At 42.8% G+C, this 25,515-nt stretch overlaps 1 protein-coding gene and 1 long non-coding RNA gene across 4 annotated transcripts; one reads left to right on the forward strand and one right to left on the reverse strand.

Annotated features, from left to right (window-relative positions):
• Positions 1-363: 363 nt before the first annotated feature.
• On the reverse strand, positions 364-25,425 carry ZBTB1 (zinc finger and BTB domain containing 1). 3 transcript variants are annotated; one of them, XM_084791623.1, is made up of 3 exons: positions 25,196-25,425; positions 11,459-13,372; positions 364-2,539 (listed from the first exon to the last, which is right to left on the reverse strand). In XM_084791623.1, the coding sequence occupies exons 2-3, from the start codon at positions 13,354-13,356 to the stop codon at positions 2,503-2,505; spliced, it is 1,935 nt and encodes a 644-aa protein (XP_084647749.1). In that variant the 5' UTR covers positions 13,357-13,372; positions 25,196-25,425; the 3' UTR covers positions 364-2,502. The 3 variants fall into 3 exon arrangements, with proteins under 3 accessions (XP_084647749.1, XP_084647747.1, XP_084647748.1); XM_084791621.1 differs by lacking the exon at positions 364-2,539 and having other exon boundaries at positions 10,345-13,372; XM_084791622.1 differs by lacking the exons at positions 364-2,539; positions 25,196-25,425 and adding an exon at positions 24,690-24,865 and having other exon boundaries at positions 10,345-13,372.
• On the forward strand, positions 2,546-10,426 carry LOC311602956. Its single transcript, XR_014780903.1, has 2 exons — positions 2,546-4,735; positions 4,882-10,426. It is a non-coding gene; the product is annotated as an uncharacterized lncRNA (long non-coding RNA).
• Positions 25,426-25,515: the final 90 nt, after the last annotated feature.

Genomic DNA, 25,515 nt, shown 5'->3' on the forward strand with positions numbered 1-25,515 from the left:
ATACCAGATAAGTTATTTCTTTGAATAGTAAGCTATTTTGAGTAAGTAAGTCTCTGAAAAAGCTAATACTCTCATCTAATTTTTATATGTAATTATTTTGTTTCAGGAATAAACCTAATTTGTTTCCATAATTGCCACGAAACAGTATTCTTAAATCATTCTTCTGTATTAAAAACAAGCAAACAAACAAACAAACAAAAACCGGATTCACAATAAAATTTTAGCTATTTTCTTCCGGCCACACATGACCACCTCTGATGACACCAGAGGAAGGGAGGAGTTGGTAACTTATCCGACTAATTGTGCTTTAAAACAATCAGGTTGCAAAACAATGCGATACAAATGAAAGTAATATGCAGACAGTTTAACTTCTGAATGTAGAGGAGGAAATTTTATTAGGTAAAAGCAATAGATTTTGAAATATTAACAAAAAATAACTATGTAATCCAAAAATTCCATTTAAAATTAACATACAGAAAATAATCACATTATAATATGCACTTATGCCACTTGTAATTATTGTAATTCTTTACACTTGTAGTTAGTACAGTCAAAAATTCAAACCACTTTTTAAAAAAGTAAATCTAGTGTGATAAAAAAAATGTAGTCAAAAATTGTTTAATCACTTCCACCTTGATCTGGTTTCTTTAATTACTGGGAGGTTTTCTGTTTTCTATGTATTTTTAGAAGCCTGCAGTTCTGTATGCTTATGTTCCCCAAAGAGACTAACTCTGGTGGGTGTTTAAACTCTAACATCTGTCCAGACTTTTTGTCTTAAAGCAGTGATATATTTGGAATGTTTTGTCTGTTTGAGATAGGGTCTCATGTAGCCGAGGCTGGCTTTGAATTCCCTCTATAGCCAAGGCTGGCCTTGAACCTTTCTTGACCCTCCCGAGTCCACCTCCCAAGGGCTAAGATTACAAGCATACATCTCCAAGCCTGGCTTCCATCGTTGGACTCTTTGGTGGATTTCTCTTTTCTTTTCTCCTCTATCCCCATTATCCACAATGGCGGATTCTTTCTATGATTTTTCAGCCAGCTAGTTTCTAGAATGAGTATTCAAGTTATTACTAACTTAAAGTTAGGATTTTCTTCTTTTTTTAATTAAAAAAATTTTTTAAAAAAAGACAAGGTCTCATTGTATAGCCTTGGCTAGCCTGGAACTCATTTCATAGACCAAGATGGCACTGAATTTTTTTTTTTTTTTTTGGTCTTTTGAGACAGGGTTTCTCTGTGTAGCCTTGGCTGTCCTGGACTCGCTCTGTAGACCAGGCTGGCCTCGAACTCACAGCGATCCGCCTGCCTCTGCCTCCCGAGTGCTGGGATTAAAGGCGTGCACCACCACCAGTAGTCTAGCATGCCCGGCTCAGCACTGAATTTATAGAGATCAGCCTACCTCTCCCAAGTACTGGGACTAAAGGTGTGCGCCAATCACACTTTTCATGTCTCAAGACAGGTTTCTTTGTGTAATGTATTAAAATATTTGAAAAAAATTGCATAAACCAAAGTAAGAACTTAACCATTTGATATTACATACACACAAAAACAAAGAAGCCGTAAGGAATCAGCCACATAGTTACAAAAAGTAAAAGGAAGTATATTCACAATAAGGAGATAATACGGGTACAAGATTCATACAGTTAAAGAGTGATGTGCAGCAAAGCATTGGTAGTCACAGCCAGACTCAAATCTCACTACATAATCTCCTCAGGAAAGGTTTTTATAAACACATTATCATTTCATTTAGTACTTTGTCTTGAAATGTGATGAGCATGGCAGAATACACTGATTCTGAGATTAACACATGTATTCTACATTGTGGATTCACATTGATAAGTTCAGAAGATGGTGTAATGTATGATTAGTGAGGATCTACCACTACTATTCATAAACAAGTGTGTGACTGGTAGAGTGAGGAAACAGGGGGGCTAGTGTTACATTTCTGTAACAGCTACATTATCTGGTCTTGGATTTCCTTTTTCTGTACCCATTTCTTTTTACTTATACTCTACAGATATTTTTAGTACCCTTTTAAATTGCTTAACTACATTTCATAATATATAAGCTATAATTCTGGTTATTTTTAGTTTAGAATGGTATGTGTCTATGGCAATATGCAATTATCTCCCATTATAATTTATGTACAGTAGTCTAGCAAGCCCTTTATTCTAGAAGGGAACTGTGACAATACATGGCATAAAGTTTCATTTTAGTGTAGCTTTGATCACTGATATCACATGACTTTTACAGTCACTTTTCTTTAGCAGATTTTCCATAAGTACTAGGAGAGTCACCGTGAATCAGTTTTGTTACAACAAAGTGATTCCAAAGTGATCTTTATTGAGTTTCCTTGGATCTTTGCCACTGGAACTTTGGGGATGATGATGTTTGTCAGGAAGACAGAAAAGATGGTGCCACATCAGAGTGATTTCCTGGGTCTGCACTTAAAGATTATCTGTTGTAGAATGATTCTTCCCCATGTCCTCTCCATATTCAGATCTGTCACTTCTCCAGAGGCTTAGAAAGCCCTATTGCACCACTGCCACACAGAAAAAGACAAAACTCAAGAAAAATAGTACCACAAGTCAGCTGCTCTACAAGACAACATTATGGTTCTTAGGTCAGAATATTTTAGCTTTGGCACAGAGTAGGGACAAGAGAACAGCTCCTAGAACTTGAATTTACTTCTCAAATGTATACCTTTCAAGTATAAATGTTTTTTTTGTTTTTGTTTTGTTGTTGTTTGTTTGCCTGGCTTTTCGAGACAGGGTTTCTCTGTGTAGTCTTGGCTGTCCTGGACTCGCTTTGTAGGCCAGGCTGGCCTTGAACTCACAGTGATCCACCTGCCTCTGCCTCCCGAGTGCTGGGATTGAAGACATATAAAGTATTATTACTGGCATAATTCTTCAAATACAAGCACCCTTTGTTTTTATTACTCATATGATTTAAGGAATGGGTCGGTACACAAGTGCAGCATAAAATGGGATGTCAGACAAGTGAGAGTGCGGAGGGGAAGTGCTTCCCTTCAAGTAAATAGTTGACAGTGTGTTGGTTAACGACAAATGCCTGACTGACATACAGATGTGAATTTAAGTTCATGCTTGCTTTAGTCTTCAGCCATCACACAAACACTACTTTCTTCAAATATTAAGTGTACACTCTGCAAAATGAAAACCAAGTACAAATACAGCCAGGAATAGTCCTTGGTCTGTAACTCTACTAACTGTCCTCCTGATACTGGGCAGAGTGATATTTTCACAGGAATGTTTTGCCCTAATACTTATAGCCTAAAAAAAAAAAAAAATCCCTTAAAATATTCCCCCATTAGGGAACAAAGCATTTGGAGGAAAAGGTGATTTTCTTTCTCTTTTCTTTTTCTTTCTTTCTTTTTTTTTTTTTTTTTTTTTTGTTGTTGTTGTTGTTTTCGAGACAGGGTTTCTCTGTGTAGCCTTGGCTGTCCTGGACTCCCTTTGTAGACCAGGCTGGCCTCGAACTCAGAGATCCGTCTGCTTCTCCCTCACGATGCTGGGATTAAAGGCATGTGCCACCACTGCCCAATTTAAAGGCAATTTTCATAATCTGAGTGCTTAAATTTGTGTCACCAGAAACAGCACTGCGGCTGTGCACGCATGCTTGTGTCCGAGCACTGCGGCTGTGCACGCATGCTTGTGTCCGAGCACTGCGGCTGTGCACGCATGCTTGTGTACGAGCACTGCGGCTGTGCACGCATGCTTGTGTCCGAGCACTTGGGAAGTGGAGGCAGTAGGATCAGGAGTTCAGGCCTCTGTCTTGATAGAGTGAACAAACAAGTATAAACTACTGATTTAAAGAGAATAAAAACAACATTCTTCTAAGCATGGCTTAAAGGTTGTATAAACTCTAGTCCTTTTTCAAATAGGTCATTATAGCCTATTATGCTTTTTTTTTTTTTTTTGAGATAGGGTTTTTCTATGTAGCTCTGGCTGACCTTGAACTCAGAGATCCTCCTGCCTCTGCCTCCCAAGTGTGGAAATTAAAGGCACGTTGCTACCATGACCAATTTTTTTGTTTTTTTGTTTTTTAATGCATTTCCTCACCTTCCTCAGGTGCTAGTCTTTCCTATGCTTTTGTACTTAGCACACTGACACATTCGAATGAAACCAAGCACTGATCTGTGTGGGCTTTGACACAAAGAAAATCATTACAAATTGCTTCAGTGATTTTGTTCTCCTGGATACAAGAAAGTTAAAGACTTAAACTCAATACTAACTTCAGTTATGTATATTCGTACATATGAATGCTAGTACTAAATTGGTTCAAAATTAGTACAGATTTATAAGTTGGTACTGTTCTTTGGTTAATTTCTATTTACTAATTGTCACTGATAGACACAAACATGAAAACCCTTGTTTTTGCCTTTGCCAGCATATAAACATAGAAAGAGCTAAATTTCATGTTTTTATTGAGACTATACTCATTACCAAGTAATATGTCCTAGGATTTGACAGAGAGCAGTGACGAGTGAGCTGACTAAATAGTACATTGGCACCAGTCACAGAACCTTCTCCAGTCTTCTTTTACTTTTAAAATGTCATTAACATATGGTAGCTAAGTTATTAAAGTGGGGTGTTTAGCATAGAATCTGCCAAACATTAAATAATAGCTGCCTGTTGTTCTCCTTAAAGCATCATTTAACGTGTGTGTATGTGTGTGTGTGTGTATGTGTGTGTGTGTGTATGTGTGTGTGTATGTGTGTGTGTGTGTGTATGTGTGTGTGTATGTGTGTGTGTGTATGTGTATGTGTGTGTGTGTGTATGTGTGTGTATGTGTGTATGTGTGTGTGTGTGTGTATGTGTGTGTGTATGTGTGTGTGTGTGTGTGTGTGTGTGTGTGTGTGTGTAGTGCTGCTAGGGTGAGTAGTTGTGAAGCTGTCACTTGCTGGGTTCCTGGGTCATCTTTCACTTCTGTAAGTAAGACTGCCTTTGAGGAGCTTGCCTAGAATTCTAGATATTTTTATAAATGGGATTAGGCATTGTAAGAGTAACCAATTTTTGTTTTTAAGCAGGTTCCTTTAGCAAAGCAACCAAACTATACCAATGGGGGTGGGAAATGTTTGCTGGCCAAAGAAATGAGTTTCTTATCCACATCTACTGAGGCAAAAGGAGGAAACTGGTTATTCTGTTATTTTGCCTTTTTTTTCTTGGGGAGATATGCTCAAGCAATCTGATTTCAACTCATTAGCTCTGTAACCAATGAGGAAATAGAGGTTGGTGGAGAGATCAAAACACAAAGAACAGGAACAGTGGACGGAAGGGAAGGGAAGCCCCAGACACAGACATGTACAATCTGAATCCAAACTGACTTTCATCTGATTACTGGATTTTAAGTTTAAATGAAGCAAAAATCAAAACACTGCTCAGTGTTTCATATTTACGTCTAAACCAACACTGTGAATAGCTCATTCAAATCAAGTTTGCTTTCTACTCTCACAGTCTCACCAGGGGTTGTCCCTTAGGTGCCCACTGCTACCAGCCACCTTACCAGGCATCGGAGATGACAGATGACCAAGCACAGCCGCACATGATCTTTCTATGTGGCTTATGCTGAAAAGGCACTTCTTTGTAGATGGAACAGATCTTCATTATTAAGGAAAAGAATGCGGCCCAAATCAAAGATTAAGCTCAAGTCCCAGGTCTAATGTATACTCTATGTATAGTTTAGGAGATGTTAGTTTGTCTCTTAATCTTTGTGGAAAATCAGTATACTTACCTCAAAGGGGATAAGGCTTAATTAAAAGTGTGTGTGCAAAACACCTGAGGCTAGAGTGCTGAAGGAACATATGCTGGGACTACTATAGACAGGCTATGGCCGTCCTAATCTGGGATGTAATGTCAAATCCTTAGTTTCCTAGGGCATGCAGGAGCACACCTAGTTTATTAAGCCTCAGCCACCAAGCACTAAGGACAGGACTCTACAGATAAGCTCCCCTCAGTTTCCACTATTCTGCAATCTAGTTCATGGACGAGAACTGGCGTTTTATCATTGGGAAGCACTTATACAGAAAAAGAGAATGGCGAACAAAGTTGAGGAACTCATCAAAACAGATGTTGCGGTGAGGGGGGAGGTGGGGGAGGCTTTTTCTCTCTCTCTCTTTTTTTTTTTTAAACAGGGTTTCTCTTTGTGTGGCTGTGGTTGTCTCTATAGACCAGGCTGGCCCAAAGATCTGTTTGTTTGTTTTTTTCTTTTCTTTTTTCTTTTTTTTGGTTGGTTTTTCTAGACAGGGTTTCTCTGTGTAGCCTTGGCTGTCGTGGACTCGCTTTGTAGATCAGGCTGGTCTCAAGTCTTCTTTTCTTTTTTTATAGAATATTTATTTATTATTTATATAGTATTTTGCCTGCAAATGTACAGAAGAGGGCACCAGATCTCATTATAGATGGTTGTGAGCCACCATGTGGTTGCTGGGCATTGAACTCTGGACCTTCGGAAGAGCAGTCAGTCTTCTTAACCTCTGAGCCATCTCTCTCCAGCCCTAGTCGTCTTTTTAAAAAAAAAGCACTTTTGACAGGTTATCACCTGGACCAGGCTGGCCTTGAGGTTTGTTTTTGTTTTTTGAGACAGGGTTTCTCTGTGTAGCCTTGACTGTCCTGGACTCACTTTGTAGACCAGGCTATCCTTGAGCTCACAGAGCCTATCTCTGTCTCCTGACTACTGGGATTACAGGCGTGTGCCACCGTGCCCAGCCTTGAGTTAATGCTCCCGGCTCAACTTCCCAAATGCTGGGTTTACACATGTGGCATCATATCCAGCTCTTAAGATATGATAAATCCAATTCAAATTAGCTACATGTACATGTACACACTCAGGTCTTCTTCTTTCGGTGCTGATATATCTTTTGTTAACAATGATAGGCTTTACTTTTCAATATTCAACTATTACACTAGTTCTTAGGAAAATTTTTCAGAGATCTAGTAAATACAGAGTTTCAAGCACATCTTTGGCATGCTCACAATCACTATCCCATTGGGTGTTTCAGTTACAGTAAGATTAGCCTAATCAAATGACTTAAAGCCTACAACTCCCACGTAGTGATTTATGCTCAAATTTATATCATGCTCTTTATTTTCTGAGACAGGTTTCTCTGTGTAACCCTGGCTGTCCCCCTGCCTAGGCTCATGCTCCTATTTTTGCTTCATTCGTTTTCAAGCCCATTATTCTTGTCTTAATAAGCTGTCCTTATTAGCAACGTTCATTTTTCCGAGACAGGGTCTAACTATGTAAAAACCAGCATAGCCCAGAACTCAAGTGGTAGCCCTGAACCCAGCCTAGCTGCTTGCATCCTGGGACTACAGGTATAAACGACCAGTTTAAATCTGCCAGCACAGCACCCTTCTGTAATCCTTCCTTCTAATTTGATTTTTGCTTAGAGTCAAACTGTTTATTACTTTATATTCAAACACTAAACCATGTTTCCCATGTGGGTCATTTCTCTGAAAATTTTCACTTTAAAAATATGAGAAATTAGCCAGGCGTGCTGGTGCACGCTTTTAATCCCAGCACTCGGGAGGCAGAGGCAGGTGGATCTCTTTAAGTTTGAAGCCAGCACGGTCTATAAAGAGTCTAGGACAGCCAAGATAACACAGAGAAACCCTGTCTCGGAAAAACAAAACAAAAACAAACCCACAAAACCTAAAAACAAAAAACCATGAGAAATTGGACTGGAGAAGATGGGTCAGAGGTTAAGAACACTGACTGCTCTTCCAGAGGTCCTGAGTTCAATTCCCAGCAACCACATGGTGGCTCACAACCATCTGTAATGTGATCTGATGCCTGCAGGCATAGATGTGGGCAGAGCACTATATACATAATAAATAGATAAAACTGTGTGTGCAAAAACCCCTGAGTATATAGAGTGCAGAAGGAACAGATGCCGGGACTACAGAGAGCCCTGCTATGGTCAGGCTATGGGCTTCCTAATCTGGGATGTAAATGTCAAATTCTTAGTTTTCTAGCAAGTGCGCTAACACATCTTGTTTACAGCCTCAGCAACCAAGCACTAAGGACAGATATGATCCCGTCAGTTTCCACTATTCTGCAATCTAGCTAAGAAATGAACTGGGTATGGTGGTGTACTACTGTAATCCCAGCATTCCCAAAGGTGGCTAAAGAACAGACTTCCATTCCAACCTTTAGGCTACCAAGCAAGACCCTGCCTCAAACAAACAAACAAACAAACAAACCCAAAGAACCTGAGAGAAGACCAGAAGCTGAATACTTTAGCTCACATCTGTAATTCCTGATGGGAGGCTGAGGCAGAGGACAGCATTATCGTGGGGCCAGCCTGGGTTAGGCAATGAGTCACAAACCCTGCCTGGGCTGCAAGGGAAAAAGGTTAAAACAAGTTGAGTCCTAGTCCTCTGCTGCTTTGCTTTTACTTTATAAAGTTCTGAGGTCCAGTCTTTATGAAATAATTTTGGATCCATGTAGTAGTGTTGCCCTTGTTAGAAACAGATTATTTCTCCAGGATTTTTCCTGTTTCCAAAAGGGAAAACTCCAGTACACGGCTCAGGGGCAGAACAGCTGCCCAGCATGTTGAGGCTCTGCGCTTGATCTGGAGGACCAGGAGGGCAAATCCAATTAGGGTGTTCACTGTTACTAAGAAATTCCCAAAAGGGCCCTTCAAACAAAAACTGTATCACTAACAGTGGGAAAAGGACACCCCTCTAATTTCCCTTTTCCTATTCAGATCTGGAAATCTGGATCCTAAAAGTGTGACTAGCAAAGCAGAAGCAGCAGGCAGGGCCCAGCCCTGAGTCAGTGCAGCAGCAACACCAGAGGGGGCAGCGCCTTCCAGCCCCAGCCCAGGCAGCAAGGCGAGAGGGAGGGAGGGAGGGAGGGAGGGAGGGAGGGAGGGAGGGAGGGAGGGAGGGGAACCGGTGATGCTTTTCATCCCCCTTAATTTTACTAGCTAAGCACCTTTACCTGAACCCTGTCTTGTTAAAGAAAATTGTACCTTGTACATTCTGTGCTACCCTGTAGCTTAATTCCCCCCAAAACATGTATACTATATAGTATGAAATAGAAACCATCATCAAACATGGCTTTTTGAAACAGCATCACAGTTGGGTAAAGTTATGTTTATATATTTGCTTATTTGTTAGTTAGCAGATGCTAAAACACTGCATTAAATCTCTCTTCTTCACAAGGGGATTCCTTCTTCAAAGAGGGGAACTATTTAGAAAATGCCTTTAACTGTGGGAAAGCCTTTGCTACAGAAATTGATAGGAAGTGACCCCAAAGGAAGTGAGGTCCCCTCGGACACTACAGAATCTGAACATTTCATTTCAACTCACGTTCTCTCTTTGATGTCTAGTTTTGTTAGAGAACATCTATTTATCAGGCTCTCATTAATAATCTAGAAATACATTTTATGTTTCATTTTCAGTTTTAAATACTTGTTGAATGATTACACCCAAGACTTTTCTAGCCTCTTCTGTTAACCATGTGAGCACTGAAAAACAATTCTCAAGATCTCTTTTGTGCCTCTTCTCGGGTCACGTCCCAGCTCTGTCCTGGCTCCCGAGCTATCCTGTCGAACACTTGAACACACGCCCAGAGAGCTCCAGGCTCACACTGCGCTCTAGGACTGTCACCTAACCCTGCACTAGCCAACTCGGCTCTCAGTTCTCTGGGCAACTGGTGCTTTTATGCAAACAGCATGTGAAAAGATGATTTGCATAGCCTAAAAATATCATGAGAGCAAAAAAGAGCCATGCTTTTAAACTGCTGTCCACAATCAAAGCCGTACTTTTAAATATAGACGCTAACTGAAATCCCTTTCAGTATAAGAAGGGTGTTCAAGTAATTCACATTAAAAGGCATTCTATTCGGCAGATATGTTTATTGGTGGGTTATTTTCCCAGTGTTTTAGTTCACATGTAATTGGCATAGGATAGACCCTGTCAACATCAACTAACAACAGGATAACTTTACCTGGAAAGTTATAAGCTGTTTCTACTTATATGCTGTGATTACTTTCTAGTCCTCAAGTCTTGTGTCTTTTACAGAAAATGACATAGAGCATAGCAAATAAACTGCAATTTGCCACAACACATTTCCTCCAAATCTTATTGTAAAACGCAACACACTTTTGTGCACTCTACTTTTATAGAACAACCAGATTTATAATTGATTTCTTTATTTTATTAGAATTATCAATATACATGGCAGCTTTTTCAAATCTCAGTTCCAAAGTAATTTTAAAAATGAAAAATCATTTTTCTTTAGATGTCATATTCCTAAAAAGCTATTAAATTCTATTTATAAACAAAATAATTGATAAGCTAACACACTTTAGAAATCAGAATATTTTTAAATTAAAATATTTTAATGAATACAAGATGTCTTTTTAATTAACTATCATAGTTAAATTCATTATCACAAAACAAAATGGCTTATCCCCACTAATTTTTCAAGTGAGGGAAAGTCATTGGGATTTACACTTAATATAAGTTTAAAATGTGATTATTAAATGATAATATTTTATCAATTATAGGAAATGTTCATTTATAGGAATTTCCTTAGGTCCATCAATCTCAGGCCAAGCTTGAGCCCATGTCGACCTTAAAGGTCAGATTCAGTGCACCTCACTTGCCTAATAAGTTTGTCAATTTAAGAATATAGATTTCATTGATAAGGGAGAACAAACCATAGATACCCCACTATACAACTGACAAAAGGCCAAAGCCCCCCAAACACCCACCACCACAAAAAGAAAAAAAAAAAGCTAAAAATGAATAGGAATAGTTTTAAATAGTTACTAAAAAATTCTTTAAAAATTTAAGCAGGAATGGTCAATGATCCTGGGTTTAAAATATCATAGGATAACCTTAAGATGAAAGTACATAGAAATAGTGAAGTCATTACCTTATTGATTAAAAAAAAACCCCAAAACTAGTTTAATAGTTATTGAAGGGATAACAGCCACTTATAGTCTACATTGAAAAGTAATTTTAATGTAGTTAAGAAAACTAGGAACAAAGAATGTTCTCAAAAGCAACAAAAATGATAAACACTTAATGCCTAGATATACTTAAGGTCCTAAACAAAATGTTAAAAAGTAAAAGGGCCTTGAAAAAAATTTCAACACTTCTTATAAAATCAGTTTCTAAATAGCTCATATCCTTTTGCTTTGGTGTTCTGCCTAGCAACTAAACATCCCGCACAGTAGAAAACCCCTCAGGTTCTTTTCAAATGCTTGGCATTATAATGTGATCTCATATCTTTCCTCAAATTAAACTTTGCTCCACATATTCCACACGTATACAGGTGAACATCCATATGCTGCTCCAATTGTTCGTTATTGGGGAATATCTGGAAGCAGACCTGGCATATCGTCTCACCAGCAGACAGATGAGAAATCATATGCCGTACATGGTCATGTTTTCGGAAGTTTCCTTGATCACAAATGGAACAGACATACCTGGCCATGCCTTTGTGCATGTCATTGTGCAGGCGCAACTGCCGCTCTCTTAAAAACTGCTTTCCACATGTCTGACAGACAAACTGCTTCTCCTTAGTATGAACAGTATAGTGTTCTCTCAGATGACACCGCTGATAAAATCCCTTTCCACACAGATTACAGAAATGTTTCCGTCTGTGATCTCTTTCATTTTCTTCCATGATGGCACTCTTAAACATTTCTTGGTCTAGGCAGCTAGACATATGTTCAACCACTAAATTTTCAGTTTCGAAGCGCTGGCCACAATTAGGACATCGAAAGGGACAGGCAGAGTGTTTAAATAACTGTTTCTTCTGGATGCTGTTAATTTGGTAATGATTGTCCCTGAAGTCATCTAGCATGTCCACAAACATGTCTCTGATCTCAGACTGCTCATCGGCGTTCTCTTCCATGTCCATCTTCTCGTCCGCGGTCCCCAGCCCATTCAGTGTCAGGTCCTGAGGCTCTCCGCATCTCTGAGCGTGTTCCTGAAGCTGCCTGCCCTTAACAAGTATCTGTCCACACTTGCCACACGCACAGATGTTTTCGATGTGTTTGGCTAAGTAATGGGATGACAGGTCCTCCTCGGTTATCGTGAGTCCGCACAACTCACAGGAAGCATTTTCAGTGTCCTCTTGTATGGGGCTGCTGTTGTTAGCGGGCCTCATGTTCTCTAAACCGCCTCTTTCATCCACGCCTATGGACATGCGGGGTTTTAGGGTTTTCCTACCAGTTTTCTTAATGCCGACATCTTCCTCAACATAGTATCTATAGAACGGCTCTTCAGGTTCGTCTTCTAACTCGTCATTGTCGGTGGATTCATTGCAGTCCTTGTCAGTAACTTTAATGATGTTAAAGTCTTTCATCTCATCCGTAGGAATATCTTCTGGCTCCATCTTGATAATAATTCTTTTCGTCTCAGCAGCTCTACTTTTTTCTTCGCCAGCTATTCCAGGCTCCACTGTGCCTTTTCTGCTTCCAGTGGTCGAAGCTGAATCATCAGGTGCCTGGCCGGCGTCTTCTCTGTACTTGTCTGTCTGTGCAGAGAACGCTTTAGAAGAATCCTTCCCACCATGCTCGGCTTTGACGTTACTATCTTTCCCATCTCTAGTATCTACCACCCGGTGGTACGCTCTGGCTGTGCTTTGGTACGAGTGTCTGTTAGTACAGGTCAGCACGTGCTCGTCCAGCAGCTTTTCACAGCTGAAGCCAAATCCACAACTGTCACAGGTAAAACTCCGTCCAAAGCGCCGGGACACGCGTTCTTTCGGAGCAGATAATTTGGACACAGAACTTTTTTTACACACATCAAACAGTGGCTCAGGAAAGTTGGCTAACTGTAAAGACTCTTCATCCGGCTCTCTGTTGTGTGGTGTGTTCACCGTTGAGCTGGGCTCTGCACACCACCTGTTGGCCTCGCTGCCATTTCGAGCCACTGTGTCTTCATACATTCTTACCCCGAAGATCATCTTGCTGTTTTGTTGGCTGGAAGCAGAAGACGAACATTTTGAACTGGAACAGTCCGAGTCCTGTATGTCTTCTAAGCAGTCGGGGACATTGTACAGCTGTAGGTAGTTCATCGCCACCTTGAACTGCTCAAAACTGGAAGGAGCGGTCATAATCTTTCCTAAATACATGAACTGCAAAATGAGATCAAAACACTCAGCGCTTATTTTCATGTTGCTGAGATTCAGCTGTGCAGTACTGTGCTGATGGTTCATGAAAAACATCCTAAAATAGGAGCTGCAGGCAGCCAAGACGGCTTTGTGTGCTTGGAAGTAAATGTCGTCGATAGCGATGCAGCAGTCGCAGAGGAAGCCCCACTCTCTTTGGTTGTTTAGCTGCTGGAGGACATAGCTGCTGTGACTGGGCTTGGCCATCTTCTGTTGATCAGACCTACGTGACACAAAAACATGACAGCCAGGTTTCATAAACACACTGAGAAAAGGGATACTTTTAGCACGATTTTTGACTTACATAATTTTGCTATTACAATCAATCATCTTTTACATTTGAAGATGAAAACACCTAACCATTTATTCAGTCTTCTCATTGAACAAAAGGCATCAAAAGCAAAGCCCTTAATATTTTTTAAGTTAAAAACCAAACCCAAGCTAGTTCACTGGTGGAGTGCTTGTCTGAGACAGCAAGAGGGCCAGGGTCTGACACACCTGCTCTCAGGAGTCAGAGGCAACCAGGTCTATATAGTTCAGGTCAGCCAAGGCTACTTAGTTATACTTTGAATCAATCAATCAATCAATCAATCAGGAAGCATGAGGACCCCCCCCCAGAAACCAGATGTTTAAAAAGATGGGCATGGGGCAGACCCATGAGGCTGACAGGCAGCCCACATAGGCAAAAAGTAGCTCTAAAACTTTTCTAGTAGTATTCAAGAGAATACCAAGTACGTTTATTTCTCTTTGCTTTTATCTTTCTTCACAGATCAACTCTGGCTCACATACCTGCTGGTCCATGAAACCCGCTATATACAGGCACATACTGCCCCCTATTTCCCTACCTAAACGCTAACAGATTGGGGGTGGGGGGGGAGATGCTGACTGTGAAATAAATGGAGAAGCTACTGTATCTCCTGGAAGCCAAGTCAAGTGTTTCAAGAAGGTAATAAATTTCAAACCTGTGTCTTGGATGTCCACAACTAAGCTGAGGACATGCCTAAGTACAAAAGCAATGTATGTTCAAAGACATCATTCATGTTGTCGATAAGAGCTAACTACACTAAGGTTAATTTACTAGCCTTTAAGATATATTGATAAAGAAGCCTGGAGAGATGGCAGAGCAGCTAAGAGCACTTGTTACTCTTTACATCACAACCAGATTTACATAAAACAAATCTACACAATAATACGACGGAATGCAAAAAGTAAGAAAGTACACACGTTGACCCATGCCCATTTTAGGTCACTAGTCATTCCCCTGTAGGATTCACAGAAACTTTTAATGAAAAAATAAAGAGACGGAAGCAAAAAGGACCAAAAGTTCTGAAAAAGGCTTCCTGGCATTAACCGGTGGGAACGGAAACAAACCTAGTGATGCCAACACAGAGCAGAGAAGAAGCTGCGTGAGGCAGTGCAGCTCAGCAGGCAGAGCCGAGTCCTGCCCTCCCATCCTGCACTATCCTCCCATCCTCCCATCCTGCAACCTGCTTACTATCACTTGCCCCAGTATTAAGGTGGGAATAACAATGACTTACATACAAAACACAAGGGACCACAAAGCTAACGTGTAAAATGTGATGTGATAATTAGCGGAAATAATACTGGCTGCGGTAGTAACGGTGGCGATGCTTGTTGAAGCACAGGAGGCAAGTCTAACTAGATAACTTCAAGTTTCCTTCCAAGTAAAAGCCAAATGACAGAGTCAAAAATTCCCCTTCTAGGGAAGCAGGCTATTCAGATGAGACCTGAAAGGCTGTGGTCATAAGGTGGGGGAGGAGGTCCCCTTCTGCCAGAGGTCTAGGGGAGGGGAAAGGGTGAAAAGTGTGGGGGGGGGGGGAGAAAGGGAAGATACAAGTGAGGAGATAACAATCAGGGTGTAATCTGAATAAATTATTTAAAAATAAAAAAACAAGTAAATGCTACTCCCATCTTAAAGAAACAAACAAAAATTCCTCGTCTTTTTTTTTTTTTTTTTTTTTTTTTTTTGCAGGGGGAGTAGGAGTTTCAAGACAGAGTTTCTCTGTGTAGTCTTGACTGTCTTGGACTCACTTTGTAGATCAGGCTGGTCTCAAACTCACAGAGCTCCACCTGCCTCTGCCTCCTGAATGCTGGGATTAAAGGCATGCACCACCATGCTGGGCCTAAAATTCCCCTTCTTAGCTTTAAAAAAAAAAAAAAAGTCAGCTACTAACCAAAATGAATATAAACAAACAGAAAGCCAACTACATACATATGAGGCTATAATCAGTATTCAATTAGCTACAATTCACATACTCTATGTTAACCTAAACAAGCACCACTACAATTAATACAGCACATTTATTCATTCAATAAATCAGTAACTGGAACCGGTACTGAGACCAGCAGAGGTGTCCCAAGGCCCAAGGACACAAGGAGTTTTCTTCTCTAGATTATGGGTTCCGCTCAGCATGTAATCAGGAAGAGCCTGCACTACAGAAGGCAGCTGGCTGTGGTGGATGCAAACCCTGTGTGTCTGGCATTCCTGCCTTCCCTCCCTACTGTGAGACACATAAAGTTGCCGGGTGTGGTGGCGCATTCCTTAAATTCTAGCACTTGAGAGGCAGAGACAGGAGGATCCCTGAGTTTTAGGCTAGCCCAGTCGAAACAGTTCCAGGACAGCCAGGGTTCCTCAGGGAAACGCTGTCTCAACCCCACTCCACTCCCTCCCTTCAAATTGTATAAACCATTTACTTTTGGTTGGTTAGTTTTTTTGTTTTGTTTGCTTGGTTTTTTGAGACAGGCTTTCTCTGTGTAGCCTTGATTGTCCTGGACTCGCTTTGTAGACCAGGCTGGCTCAAACTCACAACTACCTGCCTCTGCCTCTGCCTCTGGAGTGCTGGGATTAAAGGCGTATGCCACCAAGCCTGGCAAACCATCTACCTTGATTAAATACCTCCATTCAAATTCCAAAAAGGTTGCTTTCCTTTCATTTTCTTATGTATAACATAAACAATATTGGGGCTGGTGAGATGGCTCAGTGGCTCAGAACACGTGCTTTTGCAGAGAACCTGGGTTCCATTTCTATTACTCGCATGGTGGTGCACAGCTGCTTGTCTGTAACTCTAGTTCCAGGGGAGCTGAGGATCAGACCTCAGTAGGCACATGGTGTACAAACATACATAAAGGGAAAACACTCATGCACACAAATAGTAAAATAAATCTAAAAGAAACGTTCCTGGGTGTGACTCTAATCCCAGCCCTGGGAGGCAGATGGGGAGATCCCTGAGTTCCACACAAGCCTGGTCTACTTGGTGAATTCCAGGCCAGTCAAGGCTACACAATGAGATCCTGTTTTGTGTGTCGAAACAAACAAAAATGTCACCAAAATTTAGTAAACTTTATATTATGTAGCTTATTAGGAGGTTTATTTACATGAAGAGTCCTTCCATTTCACCTGTGATTAAAATCTGTGACTGTATTTGTTTGTGTTACCAGCTCTCACTGGAAGAACACGTTTATCACAGCTGGTAGCTGGGCTGGGACAGAAAGTAAAACCCTCAACTTGGATCCAAATGTCTGACACCCAGGTCAGTACTCCAATGATAAAGAGGCAGCGATCTTATACTACACTTGAACATTGCTTTGAAAATGTTTGCCAGCTTATTTTAAAAGTAAAAAATGGTCACGAAACACATCAACTGTATTAAGCAATTCAGACAGCCATAAACCTAGAGCATAGATTTTTAGCCTAAGTCTGAGAGTCTTATTTTATATAAAAAGCAAACATCTAGGACCATTAAACACTCTATCAGGATACAGTTAGCGGCGGTAAGCAAGGTCCTGGGACTACAGACAAGGACTCCTTTACCTCCTAGGGCACTGGCTAGTGGTCTTCTGTGAAGACCATCAACTAAGTACTGGAGTTCAGGTGCCTAAGTGCCGAGCCTTATCTGAACGATAGCTGTAATGTAGTTTTATCTATCTTTATCGATATGCTCCCTAAGTAAGGATACTAAGGAAGTGCTTTTGGTTTTTTTTTTTGTTGTTGTTGTTTTTTAAATTTTCGAGACAGGGTCTCTCTGTGTAGCCTTGGCTGTCCTGGAGTCACTTTGTAGACCAGGCTGGCCTCGAACTCAGAGCGATCTGCCTGCCTCTACCTCCTGAGTGCTGGAATTACAGATGTGCGCCACCACGCCCAGCTTTTTTTTTTTTTCAAAGACAGGGACTAAGGTAGCCTAGGCTGGCCTCAAAGTCAATTTGTAGTAGAGAATGACCTCGAACTTCTGATCCTCCTCCCTCTACCTCCCAAGCCCCGGAATTACAGGTCTGCATCCCCATGCCTGGTCTACTAAGTGCTTGGGACAGAACCCTGGGCTTCCTGCATGCTAGGTCAGCACTCTTGTCAACACATTATAGGAAATTTTTACTATAAAGCATAGTAAAATTTAAGGAATGATTTTTCTCTATGGCTAAATCTCTTATATGGCAAATAAGCTTTTGCCTGATTACATTAGGGTCTGTAAATATGTACATAAAGCACTGGTAACATGCACCTTTAATCTCAACAGTTCCATACTGCAGAGCTATAAAGGGACAGAGACAGTTGTGGGAATAATCAGTTGCAGAGATTCCTCAAGATAAAGGTTTTACTTTGAGCCATTTAAGTGACAAATGCAAAAAACAAAACAAAACAAAAAAAACAAAAAACAAAAAAAAACCCCTAGGCATTCTGGCTATTAAATTCAGTACTTAGTACAGGAAGTTCTGAATTTATAATTGGATAATGTTCCAAAACTTATTTTTAAGTTATTTGGAGCCTGCAACACACATTCCCATAGAAACAATGCTATAAATGGTGGCTCAGTTTTGTGCTCACACCCAAAAGTCTGTTTGAGCATCATGTGTCCTGATGCTGTTAGTGCCGCGCGTGTTGTTAGCACTCACTGGTCTAAGGAGCAGGGTGGTACAGTAATGACCTCTATACGGGGCCCTCAAGGACAGGGACAATACTTAAAGGCCTTTGTGTTCCTGTACCCAGCACAGTCTTCCCACATGGCTGGCACTTAGCACGTGTTTGTTAAGTGAAACAGAAAAGAAAAAAAAAATGTCCTGGAAACTGGCACTGCTAGGCATGGGTACCAGTTCTACCCGCTCAGTAGCTCCCAGGGAGCCTTTCCACCCTTGAGTCCCACCCCCTTCTCAACTATCCCACTCAGCCAAGCGCTCTTGCATAAACCAGCAACGACAATGCTGTTGGCAATCCAACCTTCAAGTTAATGTCATCTTACTGAATACAATTTATAAAATTTCATGAAAAATCAAGCTCGACTTACTACTTTGCAGATCAGAAAGCAAACTGAGGCTCTAAGGCAGTGGTTCACAAACCTTCCTAACGCCGCGACCCTATAATACAGTTGATGCTGTGGCCAACCCGCCCCCAACCACGAAAGTCTTTCCATTGCTACTTCCCAGGTGTAATTTTGCTATGTTAATGAATCGTAAATACCCGGATGTGCAGAGTATCTGTGACCCCTGTGAAAGGGCGAGGGTCACGGGGTGAGAAAACTGCTCTAAGAGGTAAGTTCAGTCACATCTAGTTTCAGCGGCTGCCAGTGTAAGACCTAGGTCTCCATCCTAGCCAGGCTCTTCCCATAACTAAGAGCGCTTGTGACAGTGCCACCTGACTTCTCCTCATCAATAAGCCTCGCCCAATGCAGGGACTGCTGCTCTTTTGTGGCTTGTGGCTTGTCTGTTTCTGTTCCCCTGGTCAAGCCAACAGCTGTCGCTTCTAAAGTATGCTGATCTGCCGTCCACCATTTTAACCTCTTATATGCTGTGAAACTGGACAAAAAAAACTCAGTGACACCATCTACATCATTTAATCTTTTGAGGACCTGGGCAACCCAACTACTTTCTTTGGCTTCATGGCAGGACAATGGATAATAATTGCTATGAGCCATTTCTGTAGCTCAACTGGATTCCAGGTCTAGAAAAGGAATCCATCTACACAGAAGGCAGAGGGAAGAAAATGGAGTTTTGAACTGTTTCTTCTGGTACAAAAGGCAAGGTATTTATACCTCCATTTTAATCCTCTATCTGAGAGGCAGTACCGCCACTCGCTGAACACCAGAGGGCACTGTAGGCACCTTTGACCTACAAGCCACAGCAGAGAGCTGGTCCCCTCAGCATATGGTGTTTGTATTGTCAGGGTTTGTTTTGTACGACTTTTACTTATTCCAAAGTACCTGCCTTGTGCACTCACACTGCTATGATAGTGAGCAACTCCAATCGAAGGCAGCCGTCAGCTTGGTCTTTATTTTAGAAGGTAAGTAATGAGTAAAAGCTGCGACCGCCCTGCCAGGGGAGCTCCCCACACTGATTACTCATTTCCCTGCCTTCAGCAGAGCCTGGAAGTTGAATAACGTAAACCGTTTCCAGCTCGGCAGCCCCAGCAGTTTCTGTTTAGTTCTAACCAAAAACGGAGAAAACACCAAAAGTTCCTTGGAGAAAGGGTCTAACTATGTAGATTAGTCTGGCCTCCAAGAAATCAGCCTGCCTCTGCATGGGCCAGCCAGGAAAACTTCAAATTTGTATCTAATTAAAATAAATGAAAACCAATAAGAAGAATCAGTTTAAAAAAAAAGTATCCATTCTAAACACAATTCCATTATTAAATCTCTTAAGATTCCACACCTCCCCCATCACAAAACACTTGGAACCATTTTTGGGGAATCCTTTCTGACCCAGGATGAGGCAGGCACCTCTCTTCTGAACTGTAAAAGCCTGTACTTGAACCTCAGGGGGACAAATGGCAGATGATCTAAACTGGAGGTTGTACGAGTCAGTCACTCTTGGTTTACGGTATGTTCCTTGAGATCAACGTGTCACATTAGTCATTATCACAACCCCTGGCCTCTAGTAGTTGCTTGACATTTAATCGGTTTTTCAAGGAATAAATGTTGAAGTGGGCAAGATTTTTTTCTTATGGCTGTCACTGAAACTCATACAGTTGTTGACAACTCATAGGGTCCTTTCCACACATTAGCTAGCAGATTCTCACAACATCCTGACCCTGAGATAGGTCTTAAACTATCCTTATTTGTTTACTTATTTTGTTAGTTAGTTTTTCAAGACAGGGTTTCTCTATGTGGCCTTTGGCTGTCCTGTATTCACTTTGTAGACAAGGCTGGGCTCGAACTCACAGAGATCCGCCTGCCTCCTTATTTTGTGATGAAGAAAACAGGTGTTAACTACTCATCGTGTAAACAGAAGCTGGGGCTCACACTCTTAACTCTTGATTCAAAATGCAGCGTTTCAGTTTCTGGGATCCACACAGACCTTTCTGGGTATGATTATTAAGTGCCCCACCCCCACCCCCTGGAACACTCTAAGCCTCCCACAGTCACATTTTCCACCATTGTAAAAGCCCCCATCGTTCCTGCACTATCTTATCTAGCAGGCAGGCAGAACGCACCCTCCACCCCTATCTGCCTTTCCATCTGCTGGCCACCCGTGCCCACCACCACCGGCGGCAAGTTCACGTGGCAAGAAGCTCTTCAGTTCTTAAAAATGACAACATGCATCTCACATGAAACCGAAAGAAAATATAATTAGTTATTTTTCTTTTTGACAGGGTCTCACTGTGTAGCTGGCCTTGAACCCACAGAAATCTACTTGTCTCTGCCTTCTGAGTGTTGGGATTAAAGTCATGCACCATGCACCCCCCCACACCCTCCCATCCTTTGATTTTTTTTAATACCCAGCATTATATTTTGTAGTGCTGAACCTAGGGCCCCAGGCATCATAGGCATGCACTCCACCACTAAGTTATATCTTCAGCCTTCAAATAAGATTTTGAGAACAATTTATATTCACATAGCAGTGTTTTTAAAAAAGTATGTCCTCAACACCCTCAAGTGACTGTGATTAAATCTGTATGTGCTGTTTGAGCTTTATTAGAAAACTAACTTCGCAGCTCATCCTTCTTTAAATCAGCAGGCTAAGTCACTCTGTAACGACAACAGAACAAAATATCAAGGTACTCAGAAACTTAAAGAGTTAAAGATGCTCAGTGTTATTGCTGGGCGTGCTGGTTCACACCTTTAATCCCAGCACTGGGGAGGAGGAGGCAGAGGCAGGCAGATCTCTGTGAGTTAGATAAACCAGCCTGGTCTACAAAGCGAGTAATCCAGGACAGCCACGGCTACACAGAAAAACCCTGTCTCGAAAAACCAAAAGATGCTCAATGTGGGCAAAATTCAGGCCAGAGTCCTCGCCCCCCCCCCCCACTGTCACTCCTTCCCATGCCAGCACTTAAAACAACAGTGTCATTAATGCCCATTGTCCTTCTAATTTCCTTCCTATCATCCAATTTTTCTTGCAGCTTTGGATGCTGATCACAAGGAACCCACACCATCACAAAAGGCTCAGGGATATCTTGGCCCTGGTCTTTGTGGCCAGTGTATCCACTCATTTTCAGTGGGAAACCAGAAAACTCTCTCTACACAGGAAGGGCTTATTTTAATGAGCTTAGTTTGCATAAAGCAATCAGATAATGGGCTGCAACATTTGCAAAAGGCTAGAAAAAGCCGGCCAAGGTAAACTTCATGAGGACTACTCTAAAACGGCAGCCCTACTAAACATAAAAATTTTCAGGTTACTAAATTACAGAATATGACATCAGCTCAATGCAAAAAAACCCTCTCTTTCCCTCTACCTGGCAATTCTCAAGGAGTTATGAAATGCACCAGCCTAGAACAGGGACAGGCCAGGGTGAGGTGCACACCACAAGATGCTCAGATGTTTTTAAACAAGGAATTGATTGTTCACAGTGATTATCTCTGTAGTACAGGTTGAATTTTTATAAAGAGCACACACTTTTATCATTGAAAAGGCATTTCCACCTTGAGGGAAAACCGACATAAATAACTTAACTAGGCTCACATAAAAACATATGAATGAACAGCAAAGCATTCCCCTGTTTTATTACCTGAGACACTGCCACAAGAAACTATCAAAAAATACTAGAGTCCAAAGTGAACTTTAAGCAGATGTTTTACATATTTAATGTCCCCCATGACAACAAACTACAGCCTCAATGTACTTTTTTGCATTTTGGGGGTCTTGCATTTTGGGGGTGGGGGGAGGGATGGAGACAGGGCTTCTCTTGTAGTCCTGGACTCGCTTTGTAGACCAGCCCAGCCTGGAACTTACAGAGATCTGTCTGCCTCTGCCTCCCGAGTGCTGGGATCAAAGGTGTGCCCTACCATACCCCAATTACTTTTTTTTTTTTTTTTGTATTTCTAATACAAAATTTTTGGGTGTCCCTCCCTTTTAGGCAATGGTCTAGACCGAGTTCTGGCCAGAGAAGAACAGCCTTTTAAAAAAAGGAAAAAAAAAATAGAAAGAAAAAAGTCAGCAACGTTTTTTTCCTGAATGGTGTTGCAAGGAACACTGGACACTCTGAAAAAGGCCCATAACTGTACCAGAAACGGACAAAAGTGGAGAATGAGGAAGCAGATGGTACATTCTGCAGCTACCACGAAATCAAAACACAAGGTCATGAGCAGGCTTGGCAGCAGACGCCTTTACTCCTAGCACTGTGGACACAGAGATGGGCACATCTCTTAAGTGTTCGAGGCCAAGCCTGGCCTAGAGTTGTAGGTTAGCCAATCAGGGTTACATAGTGAGACCGATTCACAAAAACAAAAAACCCACAAGGTCAAAAGCCTGGTGTGGCGGCACAGCCTGTTATTGCAGGCAGGACTGAACCGAACAGTAAGAGCCTAGCTCTAGAAAACAAAACCAAACCCACCCATCATGGTGGCGCACGCCTTTACTCCCACACTGGGGGGCACAGTTGGGTGGATCTCAGCATTTAAGGCCAACCCCATCTACAGTGAGTTCCAGGATATCCAGGAACTCTGTCTTGAAACACACACACACACACACACACACACACACACACACACACACACACACACACACACACACGGTCAAGAAGCTGTGCTCACGCCCTGGCTAAAACTGGCTTCTCTTTTCTGCCAGTGATGCCCCACACTGGTGCAAACAGCGGGCATTATGTTGGAAACTGGAAGGACGGCTCAACCAGCTTTTGCTGAGCATCATGAATACCGAGAGGCTTTTGTTTTACTTTTTATTTCTAATTAAGGGGGGGGGGTATGTGCACATGAGGGCAGTTGCCCTAGAGTCCAGAGGACAGTATAGCCGTCCTCTGGAACTGAAGTTACTGATTGGTATGGGTGCTGGGAGTCAAACTCAGTTCCTCTAGAAGGAAAGCAAGTGCCCTTAACCATGAGACTCTTCAGCCTCCAGTTTTGCCTTTTGGGGGGGAAAAAAGTGTCTTGCTATGTAGGCCAGGGCCAGGTTAGCCTGAAACTCCTGGTCCAGCCTCTGGGCTCTAAGTGCTGGGATTATACTCACGCACAACCACACCCTGTAAAACTTTGTATATGAAGAAAGCATGTACTTAAAGCGAATGTAAGTGGCTGTAACACAACACTCTATCTCGGAATTTCTACTTACTAACCTTTGGAAAGGCATTTCGCCCTGTCTACTCTAGTTCCATCTATTTCTTCAAGAGGAAGAAACCCCATGTGGCTCCTAATGCCACTCAGTATGACTGAGACTTCAGGAGATAACCACAGCAACGGATTCAAAAGGGAAGTTTTACGGTTCTGGGCAACCGACCAGACATCCATCTTTAAGGCTTCAGCCTCCAGCACTTCCACTCTCCCCATTTCCCCGGATCACATCCATTTGAAGTGACAAAATTCCAGAGAATCTCTTTTTTATACCCTTTAAAAAAAAAAGCCACGGTTGCCTTTAAGCTGCCATAAGAACTACATCGTTTCCCCAAATCTGCTTCAAGGTGCTTCAAACTTCGGCTCAAGAAATTAATTTTAAGTGGTTTTGGAGAGCTTCAGAACACAAACCAGGTGTGGAGGCTCACGCCTAATCACAGAGGAATTTAAGATTTCCTGAGGCAAGAATATTATGTCCTAGTGATCCTGGGCTACCTAGCAAGACCTTGTTTCAAAAATGTAAAAAAAAAAAAAAAAAAGCTTGGAACGCTTTGTGGATTCCAGTGTCAAAGGGAAAAATGTTGCCGCAGCGATGCATACTGTACGGAAATACATTCTGACCAGTGGAGAATCTATGTGTACCTTCACAGGGACACTAGATGTAGGAACATGATTACACACACATACAATACTCTGTCCCCAGAAAACAAGGACTTTCATTAACCTGTTCCCGAAGCGTCCGAGTTGGAAAATGTCTTGTCAACCCCTCCGATCACGTGGACGGGTGGCTCAGGTGGAAAGGGAGCCTGGGAGCGGCGGCTGAGCTCAGACCCACGCCTGCACGCTTCAGCCGCAAGGACTCTCGACCGCCACCACCCAACTCACACGCTCACCGCCTCTACCAGAACTTCTACTGGTTAAGCGCCCACCACTGGAGGGAAAAAAAAAAAAAGGCACTTTCTCCTCAGGACTCGGGGAGGAAAAAAAAAATCTCATACGCGGAAAAAAGATCCCCAAACCCACGAGACCTACCACTTTGGACCCGAACAAAAAGCGTGTGTGCGGACGAGAGGGGGTGGGAAAGAGCGAAGCAGGAATCCGCGCGGCCCAGCCGCCTCCTCCCTCGGAGCGCGCCCAAGTCTGCGGCCTCCGGCTCCGGGACGCTCCCCTCCCACCGGCCGCCCAAGCGCAGCTGGAAGTTAGCGAAGCGCGCTTTGGGCCCGTCAATCAAGCGCAGCCTCCCGCCTCCCTCTCCCCTCCCCCCCCCCTCCACACAAAATAAAATAAAGGGAAAAGAAGTAATTTGGGAAGTCGTCTGAAGAGGGGCTTTCGTCCCAGATCCGGGGAGGCCACGCGCACCGGAGCCGGCACCGAGCAAGCGGCTCAGCAGTCCCCCGCCACCGGCTCCTCGTCGCGCGCTCTCCACGCTCCGGCTCCCCGCACCGGTCGACACCGCGGCGGCCACGCACTCTGCCAGGCCCATGGCCCGGCCCCGATCAAAGTTGCGCAAATAGCCCCGACGACTGGCAGATACTCACCGGGCGCTGTGGGACGCGCGGCTGCGGAGGTTTTAGGGAGTTTTAAGGCTTGCGGGGCCGCGGGGAAGGCGGGCGGAGGCGAGGGGCCGCCGGCTGCAGTTGACGGCGCGCGGTGCTCGGCTGGGCTGCGCCGAGACACTCCGGCTCTGCCAGGGACTGCGCTGCAACAAAGGACTTCCGCTGCCGCACAGCCGCGCCTGCCGCACCGCACTGAGCCGGCCCCGCTTACGCGGCGACTCCGGGTCTGCCCACCAGTTCGCCGCGGCGTCCGCCAGCCTTCCCCTCCCTCTCGCCCGCCCACCCACTCCGCCGCTGGCGGC

This window comes from Acomys minous (assembly GCF_964271855.1).
Source record: "Acomys minous genome assembly, chromosome: 8".
NCBI lineage: Eukaryota > Metazoa > Chordata > Mammalia > Rodentia > Muridae > Acomys > Acomys minous.

What these genes read in the sequence shown, in the direction of transcription:
- ZBTB1 (XM_084791621.1), bottom strand. Translation starts at nt 13,356, where the DNA reads ATGGCCAAGCCCAGTCACAGCAGCTATGTCCTCCAGCAGCTAAACAAC.